Raw genomic sequence first — 27,953 nt, 5'->3', positions numbered from 1 at the left:
AGGGTTAGGGTTAGGGTCAGGGTTAAGTATGGTTTGGTTAAGGGTTAGGGTCAGGGTTAGGGTTAGGGTTAAGGTTAGTTAGGGTTTGGGTTAGGGTTAAGTATGGTTTGGTTAAGGGTTAGGGTCAGGGTTAGGGTTAGGGTCAGGGTTAGGGTTAGGGTCAGGGTTAGGGTTAGGGTCAGGGTTAGGGTTAGGGTTAGTTAGGGTTTAGGGTTTGGGTTAGGGTTAAGTATGGTTTGGTTAAGGGTTAGGGTCAGGGTTAGGGTTAGGGTCAGGGTTAGGGTTAGGGTTAGGGTCAGGGTTAGGGTTAGTAAAGTCATGGTTTGGGTTAGTGTGAGGGGCCACCTAATGTTGGAAACGCGGTAAAAACGCACTAAAAACGCATACAAACGCATAAAAACGCTGCGTTTTTTTCATGCATGCTCATAAAAATGCTTGAAAAAAACGCAGCAGTTGTATGCTTTTGTATGCGTTTTTTCAATGCGTTTTTTTGCGGGAAAAACGCGCTGCAAAAAAAAGCAAGTGTGAAACTAGCCTTAGCGATTAAAAACGCAGCATGATCATTAATTTTGCGCATACCATCAGTTATATGGGCAAAAATGCTTAGGAAAACGCATGCAAAAATGCTTGCCAAACGCTTACAAAAGCACGTCAAAAACCGCATGCGTTTTCCCGGGAGCAGGGTGTGTGATTCTGCTCAGGTTTATTCTGCTTCAGAATCGCTACGTGGGCATATAGCCTTAAACAGCTCTGGTGAAATGAAAGATGCTTTGTGATTGGTTGGTGATACACACACACTCACACATACATACATTCACATTTATATATAGATATATATACACATATCCATGCAGTTGCTTCTTTGCTTCTCACAAAATTAGAATATCATCAGAAACTTAATTTATTTCAGTTCTTCAATACAAAAAGTGAAACTCATATATTCTATAGAGTCATTACGCACAGAGTGATCTATTTCACGTGTTTATTACTGTTAATGTTGATGATTGTGGCTTGCAGCCAATGAAAACCCAAAAGTCATTATCTCAGTAAATTAGAATACTTTATAGCACTAGCTGGAAAATTATTTTAAAATCCGAAGTGTTGACCTGCTGAAATGTATGTTCAGTAAATGCACTCAATACTTGGTCGGGGCTCCGTTGGCATCAATTACTAGGACAAGCTGGATGGCAAAGCAAGTGCTAGTAATATCCCAAAAGTAATAGGAATGAAAAAATAACTTTTAACCATGCCAAAGGAGTTGAAAAGAAAAGTCTTGAGTGAGGAAAAGAAGGGCTCAATTCTGGCTTTACTAGCAGAGGGATACAGTGAGCGTCATGTTGCATCCATCCTTAACATTTCTAACATTACAACAGAGGCAAGCAGCAGACATTGGGGGCAACAAAGCTAGAGACCGTCAGAGGGTGAAAACGACTCTCCACTGACCGGGATGACCGTCACCTTATTTGAATGTCACACACCAACCGCAGGATGACATCAAGTGACCTACAAAAGGAATGGCAAATGGCAGCTGGGGTGAAGTGCACGGCAAGAACAGTTCGTAACAGGCTCCGAGAGGCAGGGCTCAAGTCATGTAAGCTAGAAAAAAGCCTTCCATCAATGAGAAGCAAAGGAGAGCCAGGCCGAAGTTTGCCAAAGACCATAAGGATTGGACCATAGAGGACTGGAGTAAGGTAATCTTCTCTGATGAGTCTAAATTTTCAGCTTTGCCCAACACCTGGTCATCTAATGGTTAGATGGAGACCTGGAGAGACGTACAAGGCACAGTGTCTTGCACCCACTGTGAAATTTGATGGAGGATTGGTGATGATCTGGGGATGCTTCAGCAAGGCTGGAATTGGGCAGGTTAATCTTTGCGAAGGACGTATGAATCAAGCCACATACAAGGTTATCCTGGAAAAACAGTTGATTCCATCTGCTCAGGCAATGTTCCCCAACTCTGAGGACTGTTTTTTTCCAGCAGGACAATGCGCCATGCCATACAGCTAGGTCCATCAATGTGTGGATGAAGGAGCACCACATCAAATCCCTGTCCTGGCCAGCCCAGTCTCCAGACCTGAACCCCATTGAAAACCTCTGGAATGTAATCAAGAGGAAGATGGATAGTCACAAGCCATCAAACAAAGAAGAACTGCCTAAATTTTTGACCAGGAGTGGCATAAGGTCACCCAAAAGCAATGTGAAAGACTGGAGGAAAGCAGCCAAGACGCATGAAAGCTGTGATTAAAAATCATGATTATTCCTCAAAATATTGATTTCTGAACTCTTCCCGAGTTAAAACATTAGTATTGTTGTTTCTAAATGATGATGAACTTGTTTTCTTAGCATTATTTGAGGTCTGCATTTTTTTGTTATTTCGACCATTTCTCATTTTCTGAAAAGAAATGCAAAATTTAGTGCTTGTAAATTCGGAGACATGTTGTCACTAGTTTATAGCATAAAAGAGCAATTTACATTTTACTCAAAAATAAACCTATAAAGAGAAAAATCAGCCAAATTGAAAATTTTGCAGTGGTCTATTAATGTTTGCCAGAGCTGTATATGTGTGTGTATATATATACATATATTTATATATACATAAATTCATCTTATAAAAATATGTACCGTATATAATTTTTTTTTATAAGACACCCAAAGAGAGGAGTTGAGGACCACAGCGATTTGGCTGGCAAGACTAGATTTATACACGGAAAATAGGTGGCCATCCCTCAGGAATGGAATTGGGTACATGTTCTTGTCTCGTTCTTTGTTACTTTTTTTCCCTAGATGCTAAGACATTATATTTCTTTTTTATATTTTCTGACCTTGCATTTGTGTTTGGATCGATCTTTACAGTGCATAAACCTAATAAAGATTTCACATGGAGGTTAAATGATAACATACTTAGTGATGTTCTCTGTATGACCGAGGTTCAGTCTGCGGTTTCCTCAATTGCCTAAACCACGTGCATAAAATGTGAAGTTCTTAAGTGCATTCTCAGAGGCATTATTATCTCTTGTGGTTACGCGGCTTGAAAAAGAGGTCTACCAGATAAAATGAGAGTAAAGGAGCAGACCATCAAAAGATCTTTTTTGACATTTAATGGAGATATTGGTTACTAGACATTAATTTCCCAGTATTCTTGATCAGGAATTTTAAAGGGCTAGAGAGAGATTTCAAAGTTTTCTTTGAGTATGACTTGCTAGATCTTTTCATCAGAGACTGCCTCAATCCCACAATGCCTTCATTCACTTTCCATCAGAAAGGGGCAAGTGTTGTGAACACTCTTGATCTGACTTCTGAGTTTGGGCTCCCTCTGGTGGTTACTGTGGATAGTGGAGCTGGTCGGGTTGACAGAAGTCCATCACCTGAAGATGATGAGTAGAAGTCAGGTGTTACAGACTGGGAAGATTTAAGTGAGCAAGCTTCCCTCAGTTGCTGCTGGTGATTTGTTTTTCTTCCTGTGCATCTTGAAGTCCGCTTGTCCCCTGCTTGGTCCTGCATCGTTCAGATAAGGTATTTGTTTGCTGGAATCTTTTTGCATTTGATCCAGTTTTGCCTTTCTCAGCTTTTTGCTTTGCTGTGTGGGTTCAGCATTGATCCCTGTTGGTACCGGTGCTGGACCCCGCTCCATATGCCACAGCTTATGTCAGTCTGTTCAGTATTGCTAATCCCCTGTTATAGCAGTGTCTTTGGTTTTGCTTCCAGTTCACACCAGAATGGTGATCTAGTGGGGGAGAGGTCGTGTGGCCTCAGTATTTTTGCATATCAGACGTGTTGGATTTTTTAGGGTTTCTGTGTGATTGCAGACAGTATCTTTTCTGTCCTGTGCTATCTAGACAGTTTGGGCTCCATCATTTGCTTACTCTATTTTCTGCCTGTGTTTGTGCCTCATCGGCAGTATATGTTTGGGGGCTATCTATTCCTTTGGGGTTCATCTCTGGGGCAGTTTAGCTTTCCCCTTTCTTGCTTTAAGCTTAGTTAACTCTTTGGCTGTGCCGAGGCATCTAGGGCTTCGTTGGTATGTCCCACGGCTAATTCTAGTCGTGTTGTTAGGTTTAGGGGTCTGCAATCCGCTAAGTTACCAACCTTTCTGGTTGCCTAGCTTTTTTCCCGGCTATCCTCCTCGGTGACCTAATCATAACAGGCAAGGTTATTTCTCCCTCTGACATCATGACCACATTTTTCCAGTTCTTTAGGTCATTTTGTAACATTACTCCCTCTGGGTTCCCCAGAACTCTTCACATCATAGTGATATGATTAAAGACTACTTATCCCGGCTCACCACAGCTCCATTGAAAGATGAATAATGAAATGTTCATGAGACTGAGATCACCGAACCCAGGTCCTGATGGATTTTTTTCAAATCCTAAAGAATCTCCATTATATTTCCAAAAGTCTTTCAGGCTATATGAGAGGGTTGTCTATTCCTTCGTCAAGCTTTGTCGGCCCATATTTCTTCCATCTTGGAGCCAGTGAAGAGCAACACTCCTTATGGTAGTTATAGGCCAATTTTACTTAGGCTAGCTTCACACTAGCGTTTTGGGCCGCAGCGCACAGCCACCACTAAGCCCCGCCCCCTGCCCGCCCTCTCCGGTTAGCTCCGCCTAGTATCGCACACGGCTGCATGCGATCTGCACACCCTATCTTTAAACACAAGAGAACACAAAATGACAAATTTGCAAAAATACTCTGTAATAAAACATGACAGTAATCAGCAAGTGCTGTATAACAAATACAAGGTATTTACACCCTATCTTTAGCATAGGGTACGCAGACCGTGCGCTGACCGTGCGCTAGTAGAATTTTGCGTGCGCTGCGGCCTTTTGAGGGTGCTCCGAGTGCACCAAAATGCAACATGGTGCGTTCGGCGCACACCGTCAAAAGGGCGCAGCGCACACAAAACTCTACTAGCGCACGGTCAGCGCACGGTCTGCGCACCCTATGCTAAATATAGGGTGTGCAGATCACATGCAGCCGTGTGCGATACTAGGCGGAGATGACCGGATGGGGCGGGCAGGGGGCGGGGCTTAGCAGCGGCCGTGCGCTGTGGCCCAAAACGCTAGTGTGAAGCTAGCTTTATATACGTAGATATCAAGATCTGTTCAAAGATCTGGTCCATCTTATAAACAATGAGCAGGTTGGATTTATCCCGGGTCGGAAAGCCCATGAAAAGACTATAAAGACTCTTTCCTTGATCTCTCTGTGTTGCCATCAGAGATTCCCACTCTGATTTCTCTTGGATGATGTTGAAAAAGTATTTAACCAGTGAACTTGGGGTTCCTGTCGGCGACTCTGGAGGTCTTGGGATTGGGTCCTTTAATGACTGATTTAATGAAATGCTATTAGGAGTAATTATTCTCTCCATGTAATAAGATCACACCATCATAAGATCTCTATCTCCACAGATCATTTACTTATATACATAATAAACCCCAGAGTTGGACTCACTGTCATTCTTAAGGAGTTTCAGGTGTTTAGTAATCTCAGCAACTCTATGGTCAACTTATAGAAATCAGAGACACTGAATTGATCACTCCACCCATAGGAAGTGAATCATTTGAGAATTACTTTTAGGTGGCAAATTAGGCATATAAAATATTTGGGCATATGGATTCCAGATAACTTGACAAAGATTTAGCGTCTTCTCTTCCTTGTTGCGAGTCCCAGAGTCGGTTCTTACAAAGGTTAGATTCTCTCCTGCTTTCTTGGTTGGGAAGAGTAAATGTCAAAATAGATTTCCTACTAAAAAAGGTCTTTTCCGAGCGACGTTACCTGTCGCTTCACCTCGCTGCTTTTTGATGACCCTGTGGAAAATCTTCTGTAAGTTTACTTGGAAGGGATCGGCCCCTCATTTGGGTAACCTGGTTCTCATTCAACCAATCAATAATGGAGGTCTTGGTTTTATCTTTACTTTATAAGGCAACATTATTTAATCATATATTCAATCTGTTCAGAGATGGGAGATCTAAACTCTGGGTGGATGTAGAAGCTGCCCACTGCCATTAGAAACCTTATTCTGGGCCAGATGTGTGGAGAAGGAGAGAGTCCTAATATCTTCCACCGTGTTGGCCTTACTGGCACACTTTTGGCATAGCAACGTGTATAAATTAGGGGTTGCAGGTCACCCCTCCTATTTTTGGCAACCTTGACTTTTAAACTGTCCCACAGACCAATATTTAGGGGGGTGTCTAGAAGTTGTCATTAAACTCCTAGCAGAGCTTTTTAATTTTACATTAACCCCTAAAGGGCCATTGTGACAACCAGAAGGAACCTGCTAAGACCCTTATCTAGTTTTTTAATTCTCCGATTCACACTGTCCCTGCCATCTGCAGCCGCCTCTTGATCGAGTGGACAGATTCTCAGCCCGCCTTTGTTGCCACATGGGAAAAAGATGTGGTATGCTCCATTTCATTCTCGCTGCCAGCTTGATTACCAGGCTGATCTGGCTGTACACCACTAAAGTGGAAATAGATAATAGAATAGATAATATCTGTCAGGAAATCAGCTCCCAGCCACCAAGTGCAGTCAATCCCATCCCACCCGGCATTTCCCCTGGCTCACTCTCCACATTTGATCCCATCACAGAAGAAGTCTCCAGGCTCCTCTCTTCTTCTCGTCTGACTACATGCATTACCTTCCCCATTCCCTCACATCTCCTCCAGTCTCTCTCTCCAGTCATCACAACTCACTAACTACAATCTTTAATCTCTCCCTCTCCTCTTGCATTTTCCCATCCTCCTTCAAACACACTATCATTTCTCCATTATTAAAGAAACCCGCTCTCGACCCATCCTGCACAAACAAATACAGACCAGTCTCCAATCTCCCCTTCATCGCTAAACTCTTGGAGCGCCTTGTCTGCTTCCGCCTTACCCGTTACCTCTCCACGCATTGCCTCCTAGACCCTTCACAGTACGACTAACGCCCCCTACATTCGACAGAAACGGCACTCATCAAAGTTACCAATGACCTTCTGACAGGAAAATGTAACGGTGACCACTCTCTGCTCATTCTTCTCAACCTTTCTGCAGCTTTCGACACTGTTGACTGCCATCTCCTACTCCATAGACTCCAGTCACTAGGCATTAAGGACACCGCTCTCTTCTGGTTCTCTTCCTATCTTTCTGACCGCACCTTCAGTGTTTTGTTCACTGGCTCCACTGCATCTCCTCTTCCTCTCACTGTTGGGGTACCACAGGGCTCAGTCCTTGGCCCCCTTCTCTTCTCTCTCTACACGGCCCGAATTGGACAGACCATCAGCAGATTTGGCTTTTAGTACCATCTTTATGCTGATGACACACAACTATACACGTCATCCCCTGACCTTACCCCCGCTGTACTACAGAACGCCAGTAACTGTCTGTCCGCAGTCTCTAACATCATGAAACTCAACCTCCCCAAAACTGAACAACTTCTGCTCCCGCCATCTACTAACCTCCCTAAATCTGACATTTCCCTCTCCTTGGGTGGCACGATAATTACACCCCGGCAGCAGGTGTGTTGTTTGTGTGTTATGTTTGACACCAATCTCTCCGTCACCTCCCATATACAATCTCTTGCCTGCTTTTGCTGTTTACACCTAAAGAACATCTCTAGGATCTGCCCTTTTCTCACCATGGAAACAACAAAAACCCTGACTATCGCCTCGATCCACTCCCACCTGGGCTACTGTAACGCTCTTTTAATTGGTGTCCCCCTCACTTGACTTTCCCCTCTCCAGTCCATCCTTAATGCAGCAGCCAGGGTCGTCCATCTGGCTATTTGGTACTGAGACGTGTCCGCTTTTCGCCAGTCGTTACACTGGCTGCCCATTCACTACAAGATCCAATTCAAAGTGCTTGTTCTCACCCACAAAGCTCTCCACAGTGCGGCACCCCCCCAGTCTCCTCCCTCATTTCTGTCTATCGGCCTAGCAGATTGCTGTGCTCTGCAAGTGACTTTCGACTAACCTCTGCACTAATCCGTACCTCCCACTCCCGACTCTAAGACTTCTCCCCCGCTGCGCCAATGCTCTAGATTGCTCTAGAAATTAGGACTATCCACAACTTGCACAGTTTTAGGCGCTCCCTCAAATCACATTTGTTCAGAGCGGCCTATCATGTTCCCTAATCAAAGTCATTTTATGTGTAAGGGTCCCGTTTCACTTAGCGACGCACCAGCGATCCCGACAACGATACGACCTGTAAGGATCGCTGGTGTGTCGCTAGTAAGCTGCCAAACAGGCAGATCTCTAAAGCGACGTAGCAACCATCCAGCGATCCTCGGCGCTCGTTGGCACCTTGTCACACAGCAGCTTTTCTGAACGATTCCAGCCTGCGTCCCTGAGTTCTGCGTCACCAATGAGGTCGCTCATCGGGTCAAACACAGTGATGCGCGCTGGACAGCGGGACACCGACGATGAAAAAATGGCCCAGGAGTCACATTCGAGCACGATCAGCGATATCCAGCAGGGGGGCCGGTCACCGCTATGTGTCACATCTAGCGAGATCGCTGGTGAGGTCGCTGTTGCGTCACAAAATCGGTGACGCTTCAGCGATCTCGCTATGTGAGACGGGGGCTTAAGTGTGCGTAGCCCATTCACTGTCTCCATCCATCCCTCACTCCCTCGAGATGGCTTAACCATGATTGTAAATGCATCATTGTGAGGAGAAAGAAAAAATAGGATGGCACTCACCGTTCATGTGAATCAAATCACTTTATTTCACATACACAAGGTATCGGCATAGGCACGGGAGCAATGTGCTGGAAGACGGACAACAGCCGTCGGACAACAGAAATGTACTGTTTTTTCAACATGGGATTGAGCACCCGTTCCAAGTGGGATTAAGGTGTTTTTTATTAATGTGAAAAAATATATGTGCAGACATCCAGGGTATTCTTCCACACAACTGTGCCGGATATCTATTTTCTCAATTTGTGGACAAATACATCATTGTAAATACACACCTGTACTCTGTATCTCCCCCACCTCATTGTAAGCTCTCTCGAGCATGGTCGTCTTATTTTTCTCTAATTATCGTATTGTTAACATTTTTACTTATGACTGTTGTGTTTGAAACTGTTAAACTGTAAAGCGTTGCGGAATATGTTGGAGCTATATAAATAAAGATTATTATTATTACTACACTCTAAGTGTGGATATCCGAATTCTAAACCATATGACCTCCACCACCATCTTGTGCCTTATGGAAGTAGAGACCAAGGCTCTATAATGTTTACGTAGCTCGTACTCGGGCAGCAGTCTGTCTTCTGCATTAAAGTACGAGATTTTGGTGCCACAGCAAACAGCCTTTTCCGAAATATTTCAACCCCTTATTGCTGTGCCTTCTGGCAGGAAACTCTGCTGGAATTTCTCTTTTAATTTCCCAGAATTAAATGATAAGAGACAATGACTGCTCACTAGTGGAGAACATCACTTAATGTTCCCTCTCAGCACGAGCCCTGTAGACTTTTGTAAGACGACGTCATCTGCAGAGCCAGTAATGTGTCGCAAATGAAATTCTTATTTTTACATTAAAATAATTTTTGCCTGATCGACTTAAAACAGGATGTGGATTTCCCAGGCCGTCATCTCCCATCCTCGCTCCTTCTCTTGCCTCGAAGCTTTGAATTTCCTCACTTCTGGTCTAGTGATCTCCCTGAAGCAGTACGCGTAAAACTAAAAACATCATTATAATACTTGCCTCTTAAATATTGAGCCAAAAAAACATAAATTTTCTTTGCCTTGAAAGAAAGAAAGAAAGGACATTTTTTTTAATATCCTGCCTGTGTTGCATTTAGCACCCGTACCGGAGGCTCAGAGCATTCGGATAAGTTAATTTATCTGTTTTGTTTGACTCCCCACGTTCCTGCGACTCCTCTATAACTTAGACTTAGCTGCGGTAATGGATGTCTGTGGCAGGATTCACTGCAGGAAGGCTCTCAGCAGCATCAAAAGCTCATTATCACACTCATTATTTTCACTGCAAACTAAAGGAGAGTGACAAGCACCAAATGAAAGCAGAACATTCTCTCCCAGCCCGTACGCGGGGACGTGTTTGCTTTCAAACACTGAGCGTCAACTTATTTCCTAATAGCTCAATAAGAAATGTGTAATTAAGGAGGCCGTCGAGATGTTGTCACAATCTGTTGAAGGATTTCTGGAACCCTGTGTTAGGGGGGAAAAAAAAGACTAGAAACTTGTCCTGAAAGTCATCGCTATCTCTTTATAATAACACACTCATCATAAAGTTCTTTTTTTGACCTTCACAAATATTACTTACCAGAGAGGTCTTGGTAGGTAGCATCCAGCCCCCTACTTGCAAGAATTTACACCCTTACGGCAGAGACAACATCCACTTCAATGTTCGACCTGTCACGGTCAATGTGTGTCTGGACGCAGATGTTACCGCAAGGCGAACCCATAACACACGTGAACCTGGATACAGCGCCTCCAGTGGCGAATTTAAATAATAAGGGGGAACCTGGGTAACATTAACAACGGGGGCCCTGCAATAGGGAATGGGGACGTGGAGACCTCCTGCACTCCCCTGAGCCAGTGTCCCCGCACTCCTCACATTCCCTATACAGGCTTCACACCTGTCGCCGCACGCGAACCTTAAACCCTTGCTCGCCCTGACCCTAAACCCTCACTAGGGAGTAGGTCGGTGCGGAGACTAATCCCACCGCTGTACTAACAACACATAAGGAAAGTAGACAATACAGGGGAAACACCACTTAGCTTTCCTCTGTTGCGTACGCTCCCAGCAACCGAGCCCCACCACCTGCGTGCGTCTTCTCCTCCACCCGGATCCATCATCATAACAGGATCCTTCACCATAGTGCAGCCTTGGAGCAGAGTCCATCACCAGTTGCAGCAGTCCAGTCACAGAGTCCTAAGGATGAGTCAGCCTCTGCCAAGAATCTAAGCATGCTTGAGTCCAGCTCTCGGCAACCAAGTCGAGCATGCCGAGTGCAACTCTCTCCATAGTCACCACTCCACCAAGCCATGCACGCACTTCCCGCCGACACCATAAACTGCGACTCCTCCATGCCATGCCAGCAATTCCTGCAGACACCATTAGCTGCCACTCGTCCCCTCTGGCTGACTGCGCAGGACTCCTCTTCAGCTCCATCCTTCCACCAGGCTCTCACAAACTCAGAATCAATCAATGAATGAATATCACCAGCAGTGATTGCACACCCTGAGACTCATTTATAGAGCCCCACACCTGATTCATAATTACGTGCACATTAAACCTAAAGTGCGATACCACTAACCACCACCGGGGACAGTCAAGTCACTTTGGCAACTTGCCAAAAGGAAAAAAGTTCACTCTGTGCTTTTAAAACTGTCAGATCCACTTCAGATCATGACACGACCAAGAAAGGGGTCTTTATACACCCAATGGGACCCCAAAGCCACGTTTATAACTGCCAAGACCAAGATGCCCTAACCAGTGGCCATCAAGATGGGAAAGTCCTCATCCATGGCCAGATCAACTGACAATAAAAGGGAGGCAGGTGGTCAGGGATGAAGCACACAATGGAAAATGTCTCTTTGACCCAGTATTCATCCCACCACAAAGTCTCTTACCTCACAATGGGACTACTTCCTTTTCAGACAACTCTTCTAGCCACTCACTTGTGGACCTCTCTACTTCTGCACAATTTTTTTCCTTAGTAACACATCACCTTAACACTTTCTCACTGGCCCTGTAAGGAGTAGTAAGAGTGGACCCTCTGGGTCATGGTACCGGGATCCCTGGGGCGAGCTGGCCAGGTTGTGTCCGTATACAGGGACCGTTAGGAGCAGGCCCAAAGGAGTCGGATACCGCGACAGCTGATACCAAGAGGGGCGGCTCAGGTGCGGATGATACAAACAAGGCAGAGAGTCAGGAGCGACCGGAGTCAGGAGCGACCGGAGTCAGGAGCGAACAGACGGGGCCAGAGTACTGTACGGTAGACACATGATAATCAGGCGCCTCCATGAAGGAGCCGCCTGATATACCTCATGCTGGCTGTCATATCGGACACTGTTCGCACCAGGGTGTCCGGCAGACAGCGGTAATACCCCATCCTACCACTTTGTTCTCAGCGGCGCTGGTTGGTCTTCTGATCCGGCTTGGATTGGTTTAACCAGGTTGTCATTCTGGCTGAGTAGCCACGCCCTCTGTCTTTAAATTGTCCTGCGTGACTATGGGCGACGCCGACTATAGCTCTTGCCTTTTGCTAGCGATACCGGTCTGGAGTGGTGGTCTAAGGAGCATACTGTTTCTGGTGTAGTATATTCCGTTGTTGCCATTTTGCCTCCCTGTGTTGTATTTTTTGGTTGCCCTTGCACATTATTGTATTCTCCTGTGTGTACGCGGTGTGGTGCGTTTCCTTTATCCCTCTCCATACTTATTTGTGGGGTCTGGTGTTTGGTCTCCTCACTGGGTGGAGGGTGGTGGGTTCAGCTTAGGGCTGGACAGGAGACAAGGACAGGGTGGAGGCCCAGGCAGGCACACCTTCAGTGTAAACCCTGGGTTGAGGGACAGACAGGGTTTTCCCTAGTCTGAGGGACACCGCAGGGGCCCCGGGTTTTAGCCTATAGTTACCTAGGCTTCCCATGACATTATAGTTGGCCCAAATTTTATTTACCATGGATCCTATAGTCTCCATAACCAAGCAGCTGGAGGCTTTGTCCATACAGGTCACTGAACTGAGGGGGCGGTCCAGCAACAAGGCCTGTCAGTTCCTGCTGTGCAAACTGAGGCAGCAGTCAGGGCAGCTGAACCCAAGTTAGCTCTCCCTGAACGATTTTCTGGTGATTGCTATAAGTTCGTTGTATTTCTTGAATCCTGCAAATTGTATTTTCGTATGCGTCCACTCTCCTCAGGAAATGAGGCTCACCGTGTGGGCTTGGTAATTTCCTTGCTGAGTGGTGATCCACAAGCATGGGCCTTTTCACTACCTTCTGATTCACCTGCATTTGAGTCCGTAGACTTTTTTTTTCTGCTCTTGGTTTAATCTATGACGATCCTGACAGACTGGCGTTAGCAGTCTAAAATACGCTCTCTACTCCAGGGTGAGCGACTGGCGGAGGATTATTGTACGGAATTTCGTCGCTGGGCTGTGGACACTCAATGGAATGACCCTGCACTAAGGAGTCAATTTTTGCATGGGGTTTCTGGAAGGGTTAAACAAGCTCTGCTAATGTATGAGACTCCCGCTTCTCTGGAGGCTGCTATGGTGCTTGTAGTACGCATTGATCGCCGCTTTCGTCAGAGGTCGTAGGAGACATTGCCTGTGGGGGGGGGGTTGCCTCGGGTGAATCCATGGAACCTATGCAGATCGCTGGTATATCACATACACATAATAACAAGCATAAATGTCCCTTGCCCAGAAAGCAAGGGGTCTGTTTTATTGTGGCAAAAAAGGACATTTTATTAATGCTTGCCCGCTGGTACCTAAGAAAGACGTGCCGGCGGAAAACTGCTAGGCTCAGAGGGTTTGGAGGAGTCTAGTCTGAGCCTTTGCATATCCTCCGTGGTGGTCTCCCAGTGTATGCTCCCTGCCAAGGTAGTAATCGGGAGCCAAGAGCTGTCGTTTACTCTATTTGTAGATAGTGGTTCAGCCGCTAATCTCATTGATGAAAAGTTTGCGCGTACAGCGGGATTTAAGGTGGAGACGCTGCCTAATCCTATCCGGGTGGTTACCATCAATGCCTCCCCTCTCTCACAAGGGGAGATTAAAGAGTTTGTGGCTGATGTAAAACTCCACATTGGGGTCCTACACTCTGAGCGGGTAACATGTAAGGTGCTCAGTAATTTACCTGCTCAGGTAGTTCTGGGGTTTCCATGGTTGTCTATGCACAATCCGGTGATTGATTGGAAAACCCAGGACATAATCCAGTGGAGCAGATATTGCCAGGAGAGTTGTCTGGCCACGTGTATCTCCGCTGTGACTCCCAGCATCCCGGAGCCACTGCTGGACTTTGCTGATGTATCTTCTGAAAGAGGTTGTTCAGAGCTGCCACCGCACCGACCCTATGACTGTGTTATTAGGTTAAAACCGGGGGCCAAGTTACCGAAAGTCGGAATGTTTAATATCTCAGGTCCTGAGAGGCAAGCTCTCAAAGAATACATTACAGAAAGTCTAAGCAAAGGGCACATCAGGCCTTCATCATCTCCATTGGCGGCGGGGTTCTTCTTTGTCAAGAAGAAAGATGGCGGATTACGCCCGTGTCTGGATTCCAGGGAACTCAACCAGATTACTGTTCGTGACCCATACCCGATGCCACTGATACCTGATTTGTTCAACCAGGTGTCTGGTGCCAAATGGTTTTCCAAGCTTGACCTCGGGGGCGTACAATCTCATAAGAGTCCATCAAGGGGATGAATGGAAAACTGCATTTAATAACCCTGAGGGTCATTTTGAGAATTTGGTGATGCCATTTGGGTTGACGAGCACGCCAGCAGTATTTCAACATTTCATAAATGATGTCTTTTCATATCTCTTGGGGAAATTTGTTATTATATACCTTGATGACATTCTTATTTATTCACGCGACCGTGATGCACACATAGAGCATGTTAGGCAGGTATTGCAGTTGCTCAGGGAGAACAAGCTCTATGCCAAGCTTGAGAAATGTGTATTTGTCGTCCAAGTATTACCTTTTTTGGGTTATGTAATTTCCGCCTCAGGGTTTAAAATGGACACCGCTAAGGTGCAAGCGGTGCTGCAGTGGGATCGGCCTGATAATCTCAAGGCGCTTCAGCGATTCCTGGGCTTTTCCAACTATTATAGGATTGCTAAACTGCTCACCGACATGACTAAAAAAGGTACCAATTTTTCTGACTGGTCTGAGGCTGCTGTGAGCGCGTTTGAATTCCTCAAAAACAGTTTTGCTTCAGCTCCCATCCTGGTTCAGCCTGATGTCTCCCTACCATTTACCGTGGAGGTGGATGCATCTGAGGTTGGAGTGGGGGCGGTACTGTCTCAGGGTCCATCCTTGGGCAAATTGCATCCGTGTGCCTACTTCTCCAAGAAGCTGTCGCCTGCCGAGCGTAATTACGATATTGGTAACAGGGAATTGCTGGCCATCAAGTTGGCATTTGAGGAATGGCGACACTTCTTGGAGGGGGCTGGCCATCAGATTACTGTTATAACAGACCATAAAAATCTGCTTTATTTAGAGTCTGCTAAACGCCTGTCCCCCAGACAGGCTCGCTGGGCGTTATTCTTCACCTGGTTCAATTTTTTTGTGACATACCGACCAGGTTCTAAGAATACTAAGGCTGACGCCTTGTCCAGATGTTTTCCGGGTGGAGAGCCACGTGAGGATCCGGTGCCTATCCTCCAAAAGGGAGTCGTGGTCTCGGCTCTCACGACAGAAGTTGAGGCAGAGATTGCTGAGGCTCAGGAGGAGGTACCGCCGGATCTGCCTCCTAATAAATCGTTTATGCCACTACACCTACGCTTAAAGGTGTTAGGGGAACATCACGATACTGTCCTGGCGGGCCACCCAGGGATTAAGGGCACTCTGGAACTTGTATCACGTCGTTTTTGGTGGCCCAAAATCCGGCAGGACGTGGCCTCATATGTGTCAGCCTGTACCACGTGCGCACGGGCCAAGACACCACGCTCCCATCCTGCTGGCATGTTGCATCCTCTCTGTGTGCCCAGTAAGCCATGGACTGAGATTTCCATGGATTTTATTACAGATTTGCCCTCCTCAGCTGGGAACACGGTCATTCTGGTAATAGTTGATCGGTTCTCTAAAATGTCGCATTTCGTTGCTTTGCCATCTTTGCCCAATGCAAAGACTCTTGCTCCGGTATTTATTCGCGACGTGGTCAGACTTCATGGTGTCCCGTCTGACATTGTATCTGATAGAGGTAAACAATTTGTGGCAAAATTTTGGAGAGCTTTTTGTTCACGCCTAGGGATTAAATTGTCTCATTCATCGGCTTTCCATCCGCAGTCGAATGGGCAGACTGAGCATATGAACCAAAACCTGGAACAATACTTACGCTGTTTTGTGTCTGACAATCAGGAAGAGTGGTCGGCGTTTCTTCCTCTGGCTGAATTCGCAATAAACAATCATTGTCAGGCTGTGTGCACACGCTGCGGATTAGGTGCGGATTCAGCCGCGCGGATTTTGTAAAATCCGCAGGTCAAAATACCTGCGGTTTAACCTGCGGATTGCTCTGCGGTTTTGCCCTGCGGTTTTTCATCTCCTCAATGGAGGAGATGGCAAACCGCAGCAGAATCCGCAGAAAGAATTGACATGTCAATTCTTTCTGCGGATTGAAAACCGCAGATAATCCGCGCGGAAAATTCCGCAGCGTCTGCATTGCGTTTTTTGATTCCCATAGGGAATCATGGTACTGTACACCGCAGCAAAAACTGCTGCGGGTCCGCAGTGGCCAAAACCGCTGCGGAACCACAGCAAAATCCGCAGCGTGTGCACACAGCCTCAGGAATCGTCTGGGGAATCTCCCTTCTTTTGTGTTTATGGTCAACATCCCCAGTTCTGTACCTTGCGCCAAGGGTGCTCTACGGGCGTCCCTGAGGAGGACCAGTTGGGAGCACAATTGTCATCCGTTTGGAGGAGAGTAAAGCAGCGCTTGCTGAATGTAGGTTCTAGGTACAAACGTGTGGCTGACGGTAGACGTGTGCCAGGTCCGGACCTGTGTGTGGGTGATTGGGTATGGTTGTCTACAAGGAACATCAAACTCAAAATACCATCGCTTAAGTTGGGTCCCAGGTTCATTGGTCCGTTTAGCATCTGCGCAATTATCAACCCTGTGGCATTTCGTTTGGAGTTACGAGCCGTATACAAGATACATAATGTGTTTCACAAGGCGTTACTTAAGAAGGTCTTGGGTGCTGTTGATGTTTCTCCCGTGCCACCACCTCCCGTCTTGGTGGATGGCACGTTGGAGTTTGAGGTGTCCAAGGTGGTTGACTCTCGGGTAGTGCGTCGCACTCTACAGTACCTGGTCCACTGGCGTGGCTATGGTCCTGAGGAGAGGACTTGGGTGCCGGCTTCGGACATACATGCGGCCCGACTGGTTACAGTGTTTTATCGCCGCCATCCGGACAAGCCGGGTCCTCGACATTTTGAGGTTCCTGGGGTCCCACGTAGAAGGTGGGGTACTGTCATGTCGGACACTTTGCACCAGGGTGTCCGGCAGCCAGCGGTAATACCCCATCCTACCACTTTGTTCTCAGCGGCGCTGGTTGGTCTTCTGATCCGGCTTGGATTGGGTTAACCAGGTTGTCATTCTGGCTGAGGGCTTAGCCACGCCCTCTGTCTTTAAATTGTCCTGCGTGACTATGTGCATCGCCGACTATAGCTCTTTCCTTGTGCTAGCGATACCGGTCTGGAGTGGTGGTCTAAGGAGCATACTGTTTCTGGTGAAGTATATTCCGTTGTTGCCATTTTGCCTCCCTGTGTTGTATTTTTTGGTTGCCCTTGCACATTAATGTATTCTCCTGTGTGTACGCGGTGTGGTGCGTTTCCTTTATCCCTGTCCATACTTATTTGTGGGGTCTGGTGTTTGGTCTCCTCACTGGGTGGAGGGTGGTGGGGTCAGCTTAGGGCTGGACAGGAGACAAGGACAGGGTGGAGGCCCAGGCAGGCACACCTTCAGTGTAAACCCTGGGTTGAGGGACAGACAGGGTTTCCAATAGTCTGAGGGACACCGCAGGGGCCCGGGGTTTTAGCCTATAGTTACCTAGGCTTCCCATGACATTGGTACTTGATTGGAGATCGCTCGTTAGGGAAGGTGCAGAAGGGGTTAAGAGGAGGGAGGAGCGCACGCCCGCGGCCTAAGGCGCATTCCCGAGGCTGGAGCAGGAAGAAGAGGAGACCCCACTCTGGATTACCCGGGCTGCAGGACGGGAGGCTGGGAGCAAAGTGCGGCGCCGGGAATGGTGAGCGGGGAGTCGGGGGGAAACCAAGGGAGCAGAAGCAGGCAGAGCGGGACCCGGCGAGACAGGTGACGCCGGCCCCGACCAGACAGGCGGCGCTGGTACCGACCTGACAGGCGGCGCCGGCTTGACATGCCCATTGCTTTCTCTTAGGACTTTGCCACTTCTGAAGTCCTCAATTGGTGACTAAGGCCTCTACTTGACCACTAAAGTAACCTTTGCTTCTGACTTTCAGCCTTAGTAGGCCCAACTGTTACTTAAGCCTTCTCCTAAACACCTTCTAAAGTTTTCTCAGAGTAAAATATGTCTGTATGCAGGTCACTAGCTTTGCAAAAGTTTTGTATCGCTTTTGAGTAATTATAAAATGCTTCCACATAGCAATATTCAACCCTGTAGGCAACAGCTTGGTTTAAAGGAGTTTATCTTGGTAAAACAACCCCTTTATTGCTGAACATACCCCTGTCCTAAAAGCAAGGGGTTAAATGACGCAATACAAGTTGCCATCAAGCTCTATATGCAATTTACTATTTATGGTTGATGGCTCCAAACTTGTTTTACTAATCATATTTTGCTGATCATATTCCCCATGCAATGGTCGGCTCTGGCAGTGCTATACATTACCATAGATACAGTTTACAGATCGGCATGTGGGCCTGGTGCCTGCTACAAGTAAAGCTCCACGGGAATCACATGAACATAACACAAAAAGGATGGAACTTATTCAAACTCCGCTTAAAAGTTGGTGTTTTAGGGGCAATTCCCAGCCAGTGTATTGCATAAATGATTAAACCATGGATCGTAGGTTCAGGTCCCCTAAGGGGACTTTTATGATATGTAAAATAACATTGACAAACAGTTTTAACAAGTCAAAAAATATAAAAGTTAATATCATTTAAAAAAATTAAAAAAAAAGTTAAAGGAGGAAAAAGAAATAGCAAAAATGCCTATATCTTCAAGGGAGTAAAACAAAAAAAAAAGTTTAAAGGGGTTGTCCACTACTAGGAAACCCCTTCTTGATCAAAATTTTTTGCCCCCATAAAATAATAAAGCCTATACTCTCCTTCCGTGCAGACGCTGTTCCCGCGTTGTCTGCACTCGCGGTCTGACACATGACACTGGTGCCCAATCAGTTGTAGCGTCACTGTCCCCTCCTTCGGACAAATCGAACATGAAGAGGAAGTCCAGGCTGCCGCTGATCTCTGGCTTCCACTTCCTGCTCAGTTCGTCAGGAGACGGGGACAGTGATGCCAGCGCCCCATCAGCGTATCATAGCAACAAAATGGGAGCCCTGGGAGACGGAGTACCGACATCACGGGAATGGCACCAGCACGGGAAGTGAGTTTAGGCTTTATTATATTATGGGGGTTGACTAAATAGTGGACAACTTCTTAATTTCTTTAAAGGGTTTGCCTAGTCAAAACTGATAAATCTGTAGTCAATCAGTATGACTGCAGACTTATGAATCCCCCCCAGTGGACACACTGTGCAATGCGGGAATTCGCCGGTTTCATACCCGGGCCTGGAAGGTATATATGAGTTATACATCCGGCCTGTGGGCACGGCCTCGCTCTCCATATACATGTATGGATCAAGGCCAAATCTTGACAAATCTGGACTTGCAGAATACATCAACATTTAGAATGATGTGCTTTACCAAAAAGCTCTATCTTTGTCTCATCTATCCACAAGACACTTTCCATAAGGATTTTGTAGTCTAGTTTTTTATGTCTATGTGTCAGCAGTGGGATCCTCTTGGGTCTACTGCCTTAGTGTTTCATTTGTATTCAAATGTTGACGAATACTTTGTGCTGACACTGATGCATCCTGAGACTGCATAACAGCTTGAATTTCTCTGGAACTTGATTGGGACTGCTTATCCACCATCCTGCATTGCAAACTTTCATCAATTTTTCTCTGCGGTCCATGTCCAGGTTGTTTAGCTACAGTGCCATGGGTTGTGAACATCTTGATTAAGTTGTGCATCATGGTCAAAGAAATGTCAAGATCTCTGGAGATGGACTTGTAACCTTGAAATTGTTGATATTTTTCAACAGTTTTGGTTCTCAAGTCCTCAGACCGTTCTCTTCTCCTATTGCTGTTCTCCATGCTTAGTGGGTCACACACAGACACAAAATGCAACGATTGAGTCAACTTGTCCCCCTTTTTATCTGGTCTCAGGTGTGATTTTCATATTGCCCACACCTGTTACTTGCTACAGGTGAGTTTGAGCAAGCATCACATGCTTGAAGCAAAGTCGTTTAGCCACAATTTTGGAAAGGTGTCAACAATTTTGTTTGGACCATTTTGATGTTTTGTATGAATGTGTCCAATTTGCCTTTTTTTCTCTGTTTTTTTTGTGTTGTTCCAGTACACATTAAGGAAATAAACGTGTATAAGAAAACGTGTAACTGAAATAGTTTTCAATGAGAAATACTTCATTTTCTGAAACAATTGCAAGGGTGTCAACATTTTCAACCACAACTGTACGTTTCAATTAATTTTCAGATTGTTGTATCGTTAGAAGAGCCTTGTTGATAGATAAATTTGCATTCATGTCCTAAATAAGTCATTGAAGTTTAAGAATCTCCTAACGGATAGCGTTTGCCATACTTACTATCTCTGATATTTTCTTTTCTTGGCAAATGGTCTTGGTGTCGGAGTCTTCACATGATCAAACATCCTGCAAATAGGCCTGAACAAATAAGTAATATTTGCAAACTGTAGTTGTAGATTTTCTTTTCTAAATGATTTAGGTTCTCAAATTCCATCCAAGGGCCTCGAAGGCTATAATCATACACTGTGCTGCCGGTAGGCCTCAGCTGCTGAGTGTTACATGGCTCTGTCGGTGGACGCCTGATAGCCATTTTTAAAGCTATCGTGGACAGGTTACTCTGTTTACAAGAGAACGCTGGCCTTCACCCTTTAGCCTCTGTATAGGGTTCTAGATTCAAACGGGCCCCTGGGTGGGGGCCACAGAGTAAGCTGCTGGGTGGAGGTGCAGGCTGATTCAGGTAGGTCAGAATCAGGAGGATAGTACAGAACAAAATTAGCAAACAAAAAAATGGTCAGGAAATGGGCCGAGGTCAGACTACTAGGATTCAACAAAACAAAAGGCATGAGCTGAGACCACAGGACTGAACCAGAGCAAACAAAACTATATATGGTTGCTGCCAGCAGTAAGTTGTGAGCTTTAATAGGGTGTGGTGCCTTCCAATAGGCCAAAGCAGGGAGCTGAGTGCTCCAGCTAGATAGCAAACACAACCATACTGCCAGACTGGACAGCACTTCAGGTCCCAGCCATCTTAATCTTATGGGCTGGACAGAACCTGCACTGCCCAGAGATTCTGGTCCTGAAGTGTCCTCCATCACCAGTGCTGCCCACATAATGACTATGTAGGCATCTAGTGACATAGGCAGTTGTCACAGGAGCAGATTTTGGAGATGAGACAGTGAGTAGGTTTTTCAAAGCTCTTGATTCGGAACTGCAGTTGGAATTCAGCGTGGACAAATGATGTGGGTGCAGCAGGGCAATCCAGCTGGAATTACAGCAGTTGTAGAGAAAAGGTGGCATTTGGTGTAAAGTAAAGCAATAGTAGCAGAGGTGAGTAGATTAGGAAGCTCACTGAAGTGATGTAGCAGAGACTAGTAATGTGGCAGAGTCTTGAGATGTAGTAGAGTTGAGTATATCAGGAGGCACGCTATGGCAATGTAGCAGAGACCAGTGAAGTATTAAGGTTGGGTATGTAAGGCACAATCTAGCAGAGCTTCTCGGCATGTCAGAAGGATTTAAGTAGTTACATGGAAGAGGCCGGCGGTATAGCAGAGCTGGGTATTTACAGCGGCACTCAGTGAAAATGTAGCAGAGCCCAGCAATGTAGCAGAGCAGGGTATGTGAGGAGGTACATTGTGGCAATGTTGCCGAGCTGGGTAAGTCAAGAGGCACTGCATTCGCAGAATAAAACAATGATGGTCTGATATGGTGGCATAAATGGCAACTACCTGAATTCTCAGTCAGGGCTAATGGAGCGGTTGAGTGATATCATAGGAGCCTGGTGAATAGCAGAGAAGAGAGATGGCAGCTGCAGAGCGAGAATGGAGCCCAGTACACTGTGGGCCAAGTGCCTGTTCCCTCAAGATTTAGGGGGGATACAATTTTCCCTAGTGTTGACATAGAGAGACTTATAGGCCAGGTAACGCTCCCTTGGAAAAGGGTATACAAATGAGTTCCCATCCAGGAGGGAGAAAGATAGCGCTCTAGTGATTCATTTTAGACACAGCTACCCTATAATTCAGCATTTAACTCTTTAACGTGTCTTTTTGTGGCGTATTTTCTTCTTGTAGAATGCTCAGGTTTGGCCCAATATCTAAGCCTAAATGTCTAGATTTGTTTAAAGGTCAGACATTGAGTTATAGAGGATTTATAACTCAATGTCGCTTTCTTCCTTCTGGAGGGGAGCTAATGCGCTTACCTGTTTGCCTCAGAACATAGCATGGTCAATAAGTCTCCCTACGTCAGCTAGCAGTCTCAACAAGTAGGAACGGTACCTTTCAAAACTGAGGCACAGACACCCTGGGGTGTCTCAATTTAAGAACTGATAGTCTGTCGCTGTGGCTAGCAACCTATGTCACTCCAGCTTTTGTAAAACCACAACTCCCAGCATGCCCTGACAGCCTGCAGGAGCAAAATAAAGGTGTGAGCTCTACTAAGCAAGTGATTTTCCCATCAGGTCACCACTCTGGGGGTACTTCGAATCTCAGACTTATAAATTGCCTGAGTTAGTGACTTCAAACAGAAGGTCAAAGGTGGCCAACATGTAGCTGTAAATGTCCCCATACAAATTAGATAATAATAATAATAATAAATTTTATTTTTATAGCGCCGACATATTCCGCAGCACTTTACATTTCAGAGGGGATTTGTACAGACAATAGACATTACAGCATAACAATAATCACATACAGTAGATTATAACACATACCAAGAGGAAAGAGGGCCCTGCTCGCAAGCTTACAGTCTATGAGGAAAGAGGGAGACACGAAAGGTGTGTGGTAACAGTTACCCTGAATTGTATGGACCAGTCATAATGTTAAGTGTGTAACAGTACAGACACAGAGGGCTAATGGAGGCATAAAGCATGTGGGAACATGATGCGGGGAACCTGGTTATGGTAAAACTTTTGGCTGTGCCACACAGGGATAGATTAGGTTAATGTGTTGGGGTGGTAGGCCAGTCTGAATAAATGCGTTTTCAGGACACGCTTAAAATTGTGGGGATTGGGGACTAATCGTATTGACCTGGGAAGTGCATTCCAAAGAATTGGCGCGGCACGTGTAAAGTCTTGGAGACGGGAGTGGGAGGTTCTGACTATTGAGGATGCTAATCTCAGGTCATCAGCAGAACGGAGGGCGCGGGTAGGGTGGTATACTGAAACAAGGGAGGAGATGTAGGGTGGTGCTGAGCCATGGGCCATGAACCTTGGTCAGACCGATCAGCTATCTGATATGTACCAGGCCTCCCTACACAACTCTTTCCAGACTGATAATGTTGAGTTACAAAAGCACCCGACAATTGCTATTTCAACGCCTGATCCTTTTGTGTCTTTGGGAGAGATAAGCCATTGCCATTTGTGTCTGATGGTGACTTTCGCCTCTCTGCCTATTGAAAACTCAGATATATGGGTACCAAACAAAAGGCCGACCAAGAGCTATTTCAAGTGTATGACCAGCTTTAGGCCGGTATCAGGAATGTATGTTCCGTGTTGACCAGCTTTAGGCCAGTATCAGGAATGTATGTTCCGTGTTGACCAGCTTTAGGCCGGTATCAGGAATGTATGTTCCGTGTTGACCAGCTTTAGGCCAGTATCAGGAATGTATGTTCCGTGTTGACCAGCTTTAGGCCAGTATCAGGAATGTATGTTCCGTGTTGACCAGCTTTAGGCCGGTATCAGGAATGTATGTTCCGTGTTGACCAGCTTTAGGCCAGTATCAGGAATGTATGTTCCGTGTTGACCAGCTTTAGGCCAGTATCAGGAATGTATGTTCCGTGTTGACCAGCTTTAGGCCAGTATCAGGAATGTATGTTCCGTGTTGACCAGCTTTAGGCCAGTATCAGGAATGTATGTTCCGTGTTGACCAGCTTTAGGCCGGTATCAGGAATGTATGTTCCGTGTTGACCAGCTTTAGGCCGGTATCAGGAATGTATGTTCCGTGTTGACCAGCTTTAGGCCGGTATCAGGAATGTATGTTCCGTGTTGACCAGCTTTAGGCCAGTATCAGGAATGTATGTTCCGTGTTGACCAGCTTTAGGCCAGTATCAGGAATGTATGTTCCGTGCTGACCAGCTTTAGGCCAGTATCAGGAATGTATGTTCCGTGTTGACCAGCTTTAGGCCAGTATCAGGAATGTATGTTCCGTGTTGTAGTAAACCTGCCAGTCGTCATTTTCTACTGTTTCTAGTATTCTGTCGTGCCCACTCCACTATCTTGTGACCGCAGCTTTGACTGGCTGGAAATCACTGCCAGTGTAGATCCTCGTTCGGAGTCTCAGCTTTACATTAAAAAGTGACTTCCGGTCCATACCGCAAACACTGGAGTGATCCGGCATATCACAACTGCTGACACAAGCCCAAGAAGTTTAGTGGAGCAGCGCTGGAAACGGCAGAAGACTGTGACCAGTAAGTATTTACTGCAGTACACATGGAGCATACATTACCTGATACCTAACCAGTGGTGATTTTTTTGGCAAGTTTCACCGGAGTGGTACCTGAAGGGCAAATTTAATACGACAAGGCGGTCAGAGCGAGAGCTGCTGTGCTGTGGCTCATACAGAGATGTCCTACAGAAGGGACATGACATCCATGTATCATGAAAGGATGTATGAAAATGTTTTTTTCTATTGTGCACCTACAGTAGCCAAAAATACAGAAGGTTTATCGTAGCTTGTAGGGCATACTAAAGCCATTTCAGGGCAGACAGTCTGTCAAAGTGTCACTAGGGCAAATAAGGTGTAATTGATGAGATTAGTTACGGGCAGTGCTATTGTTGTGAATATGATGAATTACTGACCATACAGTAGCACCTCCGGCGGGGCTGGGGCACTAATGTCCTCATGCTTTATTTCCAAGCTCCAGTTACCTATTGTGTAAGCAATTTGCAAGGAAGGGTAAGAAAGTCCAGTCCCCTATGAGACGGAGAAAGGACGGACGTGTACAGCAGCCAGAGGTGGCGTCACATTAAATAATTCATGCTCCTGTTTTAATCTGAAGAAATTAAAATTTTGGACATTTCGACAAAGATGCGCTGACCCCCCTTTATACTGTGTAACAAAGCCTTCTGAAGATAACCGGCATCTGGTTTCCTTTTTTCTGTCTTCAAGGACGTCCTTGTACAGAGAATCGCCCTCTGGCTATTAAAAAGCAAATTTACCCGGAGATGAATGGTTTCATAATATGCTTGAGCTGTTTGGAGTAGAAGTTTAAACCTTCACTGACACTTTAATCGACCATTATTGGCCATTAGTGTTTCTTTCATTACTTTTTGTGTTTTTATTTTTTTTGTGTATACTAGAAGTTTTCGTGTATACAGACAAAATCTGACCTTAATGCTGGTGACTGGTGGCTAAAAGATTCTGATCAAGAACTTTCCATGAAAGTTTCTGATTGCCCTTGCAAACATCTCAAAATCGCGCTTTAGATAAAAGCTCTCCATAAATGCCAATGAAATATTATATGAATGTGGAAATTTCAATGCTTGACACCCCAGTAAATATCTTTCTAAAATGAAGTTGGATTTTTATCAATGGACTTGAGAATGAATGAGTCAGCATCTACACAAACTGGCCCTTCTGTGGAGTCTGTCGGCACACCTCCAGCTCAGTCTCATCAGGCAAAACACTCAGTGTCATATAATGAAGGGAAGAACCCACTCACCCTTACGTTATTTTTTCTTATCATCAATGTATGACTTTGGCTAGAGTTGAGCAAAAAAGTTTTGCAAGATTGTGGTCCAGCAGGCACATTGGTAACGTGTAGCCTCCGAATCCTGCCAATCTTCTCCTACCTGGCTGTATCCCTGGCATCTCTTTTAACTAGTAGGCCAAACACGATGTCATTGCCAGGGCACCATGACATCATGGCTGGCCTACTTATCAGAAGAGACGTCAGGGATGTCAGTAGGTTGGAGGACTACCGATGTGGCCACTCGACCGGGGCCTGCAAATAGTTTGCTCAACACTAACCTTAGCCATACGATTGCAGTGTAATGCAAGAAATGTAGGGTTTTTGAATGCATCTTTTGCACAGATCTACTCTCTGATCCAGGGAAAGCGAAAGGGGAGGAAAAACTGCAGATGCATCTCCTTCCTCTCCCCACTCTCCCTGCCTACCATTTACTGTATAAATGCAGATAGAGATCACCTTGTATCTTCTCGGTCTTCCTATATGAATATATAGATCCTGTGTTGAGCATCAAAAAACTGTAGGATCTCTAACATTTTATTTTCCTTTACAGCCCCTGCTCGAATTTTAACCTTCAGTGGGACCGTGACAACACCATGGATGAGGGATATTGTTCTGCCCTGCAAAGCAGTTGGAGACCCTTCCCCTACAATCAAATGGATGAAGGAAAGGTAACCAGCAACCAAATGTGCAAAAAGCCAAAGTCCACCCCTTCTCCCGCAAATCTGGTTGAAATAAGTTATTAGGGAATCATCCCATAATAAACAGACCCTAGTGGGAAGTGATTGCTCCACAGTCACCTCCATATTGTCTTCCACTGGACTATTGTAGTTTCAGAGCTGGGGAGCCTTCTCCTCGGGTTCTTTGTGTCCAGACCAAATCCATTATTGACATTGTAGATCACTGAGCTTGTGACCTCTGCTTCAACTTCAATCAGGTGTCACCGTATTGCACAATAAGGTTTTAGTAGAAAGTATTATATGGGTAATCTGTCAGCTCTGAATCGATGTCGAGAGAAATCCCAGTTTTATGGTGACATAGAGCTGCTGCTTTTTCGACAGCATGGTCATTCTGGTGGGATCAATACAGCATTTATTAGGTTTTGACAGGTCCCATGTCAGCTAAAAGACCCCGTCTGTGGCGTAAAATGAACTTATGCAAATAGTAAGTGAAAACTCTGGACAAATTAGCACATGGGATCTCCAGTGGCGTACATAGACATCATGGGGCCCCCTAGCAAAAAATCCTAAATACACCCTCCTCCTACCAAAAAAATAATAATTCAGCGAGTATCTGGGGTCATACCTCACAACTTATAAAATCAGGGAAAGGGACAAGTATGATGACAGGTACAAGGCAATTATGCCCATACTGAAGCCCCTTAGTGTTCTCACCCCTACTATACCCTTTTTATGGCTTTTATCAAGGATACTGCCCTAAAAATATGGACTCATATTGCATGATACCCCCACAGTGAATTCCCACACAGTATAATTACTATCACAGCATGATTTCATTAATGCCCCCCATACAGTATGATGGCTCCATTGCTCCCCTTTATATAGCATAGAGGCCCCACAGCCCCCTATACACCGTTTGATGGGCCCAAAGCCCCAGCACACTATATGATGTCCCCATCAGATCCCACAGAAGGCTCCCACTCATTGTATACTGTCACTCACAGCTCCCCCCAAAAAGTATGATGTCCCCCACACACAATATGATGTCCCCTACAGCTCAAACATGCAATTTGAGGGCACCACACAATGTATGAGGACACCCACATAAAATATGGCGCTTGCAGCACACCACTCAGTATAGGATCCCCCTCAGAACCACACAATATGGGGACCCCCGCACACAGTTTGATGAGCTTCCAGCCCCATACCCATCCTCAAACAGACGCACACGATGATGCCCCCACAAGTCATTATGTCCAATTCAAGTACGGAAAATAAAAAATCCAAACTACTGACCTCCTACCGTTCCCTGTTGTCTGCGCCAGTCCATGCACTGTGCCGGCCGAGGCTCCTTCCACACAGGAGGCGCGATGCAATGGCGCCATCGCATCTGCTTTGCTGGGTCACTCACACGCACA

At 45.9% G+C, this 27,953-nt stretch overlaps 1 protein-coding gene across 2 annotated transcripts in view; it reads left to right on the top strand.

The window, feature by feature from the left end:
- Positions 1-27,953, top strand: part of DSCAM (DS cell adhesion molecule) — a 609,674-nt gene that overhangs the window by 440,142 nt on the left and 141,579 nt on the right. For both annotated transcript variants that reach the window (XM_073584700.1, XM_073584699.1), the window contains exon 22: positions 26,409-26,526. In XM_073584700.1, coding sequence (XP_073440801.1) covers positions 26,409-26,526 — 118 coding nt within the window. The remainder of the gene's footprint in view (positions 1-26,408; positions 26,527-27,953) is intronic.

Source organism: Dendrobates tinctorius, unplaced genomic scaffold (assembly GCF_039654945.1).
Source record: "Dendrobates tinctorius isolate UK_male_01 unplaced genomic scaffold, ASM3965494v1 ptg000084l, whole genome shotgun sequence".
NCBI classification, from domain to species: Eukaryota; Metazoa; Chordata; class Amphibia; order Anura; family Dendrobatidae; genus Dendrobates; species Dendrobates tinctorius.
The sequence above is the reverse complement of the archived record's forward strand: the minus strand, read 5'-3'. Positions and strand labels throughout refer to the sequence as shown.